This window comes from Oncorhynchus gorbuscha, linkage group LG01 (genome assembly GCF_021184085.1).
Source record: "Oncorhynchus gorbuscha isolate QuinsamMale2020 ecotype Even-year linkage group LG01, OgorEven_v1.0, whole genome shotgun sequence".
In the NCBI taxonomy this organism is placed as follows: Eukaryota; Metazoa; Chordata; class Actinopteri; order Salmoniformes; family Salmonidae; genus Oncorhynchus; species Oncorhynchus gorbuscha.
Window position 1 is genome coordinate 77,307,137 of NC_060173.1, and position 3,494 is coordinate 77,310,630.

The 3,494-nt window shown below is 48.4% G+C and overlaps 1 protein-coding gene across 1 annotated transcript; it reads right to left on the minus strand.

The window, feature by feature from the left end:
• Positions 1–730: 730 nt before the first annotated feature.
• Positions 731–3,254, minus strand: LOC124017599 (fidgetin-like). Its single transcript, XM_046332852.1, has one exon. It carries the CDS (start codon positions 3,249–3,251, stop codon positions 1,032–1,034), a length of 2,220 nt encoding a protein of 739 aa, XP_046188808.1. The 5' UTR covers positions 3,252–3,254; the 3' UTR covers positions 731–1,031.
• Between the last annotated feature and the right edge of the window lie 240 nt (positions 3,255–3,494).

The window sequence follows — 3,494 nt, forward strand, 5'->3', positions numbered from 1 at the left end:
ATTCCTTCATCCTTGCCACATATCAAATACAACTACAGTATATTCACAATGGGATTCTTCGCTTAGAAAATCGCAAAGAAAAGCACAATACTCCTTTTGTCTTCCAAATACTCCAGAATTCCTCTGGTACATTCAAAGTCATACTCTTGTTAATTTTTAGCCTATTGAGGTACCTTAACCCACCTTTTAGATAATGTAAATTCAAAAGCAAGCCAAATGCTCTTAGCAGTATGTCGTGCTTTGACTAAATCTTTAGAGGTACTGCACATATCACAATCACTTTCCTGAGTTTTCAAAAAAGAGAACATCAAAAGAAATGATGTCTATAAATTAGAGTTCAGATTAACAATACCACATACTTTCTCCTGATCAGAGACCGCAAAGCAGACACAGTTGAGGAATAGTGTTTCAATGGAAAAAAGCTTTAAAAAAAACGATTTTGTCTCATATTAAAGCTTTTTATATTAGCACATGCCACCAAAGTAGATTGTGAGGCGAAGAAAATAATAACACAAAATAAAAGAGCACCACTTCAGGCACTTGATAGAAACTAAATCTCCAGAACAGCAGAATGATATATACACACACAGCGGTTCCATTTTGTTACACTCTACCCTATAGTCTCTAGGTCCTGTGTGGCTTAGTTGGAAAAGCATGGCATTTGCAACACCAGGGTTGTGGGTTCAAAACCCATGGGGGACCAGTACAAAAATGTATGTTACTGGACAAGAGTGTCTGCTCAATGACTAAAGTGTGATGAAAAATGTACCCACTTGTACCTTGGGAGGTGATGCTTGACCTCAGTGGTTTCAACTGTCAAAATAAAGTTTCTCTGTGTTGTGTGCAGATTGCCGGCTGTTGTCTAAAGCGTGCCTTTGCTTCCCTCAGGCCTATCCTTATGCCTTTACTGAACTGCAGGTGTTAAGGTCACCACTATCTGTCATTTCCCCTTGCCTAGTTTACTGAGGAGAGAATTCTAAATGGTAAACCTCTAAAGGGGTTTCCTACCCACATGTTCTAATACTTCAGCTTCATTGACTACAACCAAACATTTTATTCCATTCGGTGTATGTATCCAGTTCTTTTTGTGATATACTGGGCTGGAATTTGCTAAATCCATTTTCAAAGTCTTGGTAGGAGACTGGTCTCATCTGGCTGGGATGGATGGCGGAGAGTTCAGAAGCTGGGATGCCATGGAGCTGTCCTACCACTGCCTCCTGGCACAGCTGGGCCACGTCCAGTCCTGAAAAGCCTTCCATCCGCTCGACCAGCAGTGACACCTCTTTGTCACTGAGGCAATAGTTGTGCTGTGAGAGTAGTTGGCTAATTATCTGGCGCCGAGCTGTGCTGTCAGGTAGGGGGATGAGGAGCCGTTTGGTGAAGTACCTCCTCAGGGAATCTTGGATCTCCTCAGGCTTACTGGTGGAGCAGACCACTAGGACATGGTCCTCGGCTGTGGTCAGCACACTGTCCAGCTGCATGAGGAGCTCGCTCTGGATCACGTTCACCGGACTCTCCTCGCTGAGATGGGCCGATAGAAGCATGTCCACCTCACTGATGAACACAACTGAGGGCTGGCGACACCGGGCCAACAGGAAGGAGGCCTGGACAATCTTCTCGCCCTCCCCCAGCCACTTGGTCACCAGGGCTGAGCCACTCAGCTGCAGGAAGGCTGCCCCCAGCTGGCTGGCCATGCAGCGGCCCAGCAGTGTTCTGCCTGTTCCCTGAGGTCCGAAGAGAAGGAGGCTCCGAGGTAATGTGGCAAGTCCACTGAACATGTCTGGCCTCAAAATGGGCCACAGAATCTCTTCTTTGATGGCTGCTTTGGCCAGCTCCAGACCAGCTATGTCACTCCAGTCCACTGGGGGAGCGGGCTGAAGGATCTCTGTGGTGACCAACTCCACCACGCTGGCATCGCTGTTCTTCAGCTGCTCCTCTGCAACGTGGCTGGATGAGGTAGCTCTGCCAATGTCCGACCCTGCAATGGAATGGGAGAGGTGCTCTTCACTTTGCTCACCCGTGATAGGGGATCCAAATTTTCCAAAGGACTCACCTGATCTCAGGCTTCCCACAGAGCTTTTGGTTGATCCATAGGAGGGAGGGGTAAGTGCTCTGCCAGACTGACTGCTAAATTTTCTTTGCTGATCTGAGGATATTGCCTGCTTTGTAGGCTTAAACGCTAAAGATGACACATCAGCATTCCTGTCAAATCCATTCCCTCTGCTTGAGTCTGAGATGCTGTTGTCTGCTATTCTGTACATAGGGCTTTGTGAGGAGCGCTGTTGATTGTAGTTGAAATTACTATAGCTGGAGTCCATATCTCCATGCCCCGTCATGTAGAAAGCTTTTCTTTTCAATGAGTTGGCTGAGCTGCCATTCAAAGGTGTTGGTGCAATTGGTGCATGGTTATGGGACTGATAGGTATATCCAGAGAGTGTAGAGGGGGGTAGCGGTGTGGGAGCTGCAATCCTGGATGGCAGATAGGAAGAGGGCGGTGGGCCCCCCCCAGGGCTATAGCCAGGGGCAACAACTGTCTGTGAGGGATACCCTGCCGGAGGATAATTGTAGTTGGAGATGTTGGGAGACCCCACGTTGTAGCTGGGCACTAGAGTAGTGGGAGGTGGTGGAAGAGGGGGTTGTATGAGACCAGCACTGTGCATAGGAGAAGGGTGTTGAGAGGGGAGGCCTGGGTTGGTCTGCCCGCTGTAACTAGAGTGCAGGTAGGAGCCATTGTAGCCTGTAGCGTATTCCTGAGAGGACAGACCCGGGTGTAGACTGGTGGTCGTGTGACTCCCACAGTTACTTCTGGAATAGCTGGGCTCATTCAGGCTGCTGGCCACCCCTGGGGTGCTACCTATGCTGGCCGACACATCTGTAGGGGGAAGGGCAGCTGTCATTCCAGATTTGTTCACAGATATAACATCTGGACCGCAGTTCATTGAGTAAATCCCCTCCTGCCAGGACTCACTCTCTGACTTACGTCCGTTGAGGAGTCCAGGAGTGCCATCGGAATACGAGCAGAGCAGCGCTCTTTCACTCGGACTCTCTAAAATCCCAGAGTACTTCTCTGCGTATTTCTTCAGCAGGTTGGAGGCGGTGAGTGCAGAGATGTCGTCGTTTGCCCAAGCATACTGGTAGGTGCGCTGCAGGTGCCCCCGGTAGGCCTCTACTTTGTGTGCAGGGGAGCGGGTGGTGGAGGAGATGTCAAAGTGCTGCTCGGCCCACTGCGCATGCTCTGGGGTCCACTGCATCTTTAGGCCTAAACACCCGACAAAAAGAGAGAGATGGGTCAAATGACTATCAGATAGCAGTTGCTAATTATTCTCAGTTTTCTCAAGTAGTTGACAGCATTTTGTGTCTAGAAAAAAAGTTTGAACATTTAACACGGTGGAAACGTTGTCTTTGTGGCAATGTACTGACAAATTACTTTGTTTAAAAAAAATCTCCCAATTTCCAATACCAGTCCCTACCAGTCCCAAACTTCATACAACCAA

Excerpts from the sequence above, each read along its gene's own strand:
- LOC124017599 (XM_046332852.1), bottom strand. The coding sequence starts at position 3,251 with ATGCAGTGGACCCCAGAGCATGCGCAGTGGGCCGAGCAGCACTTTGAC.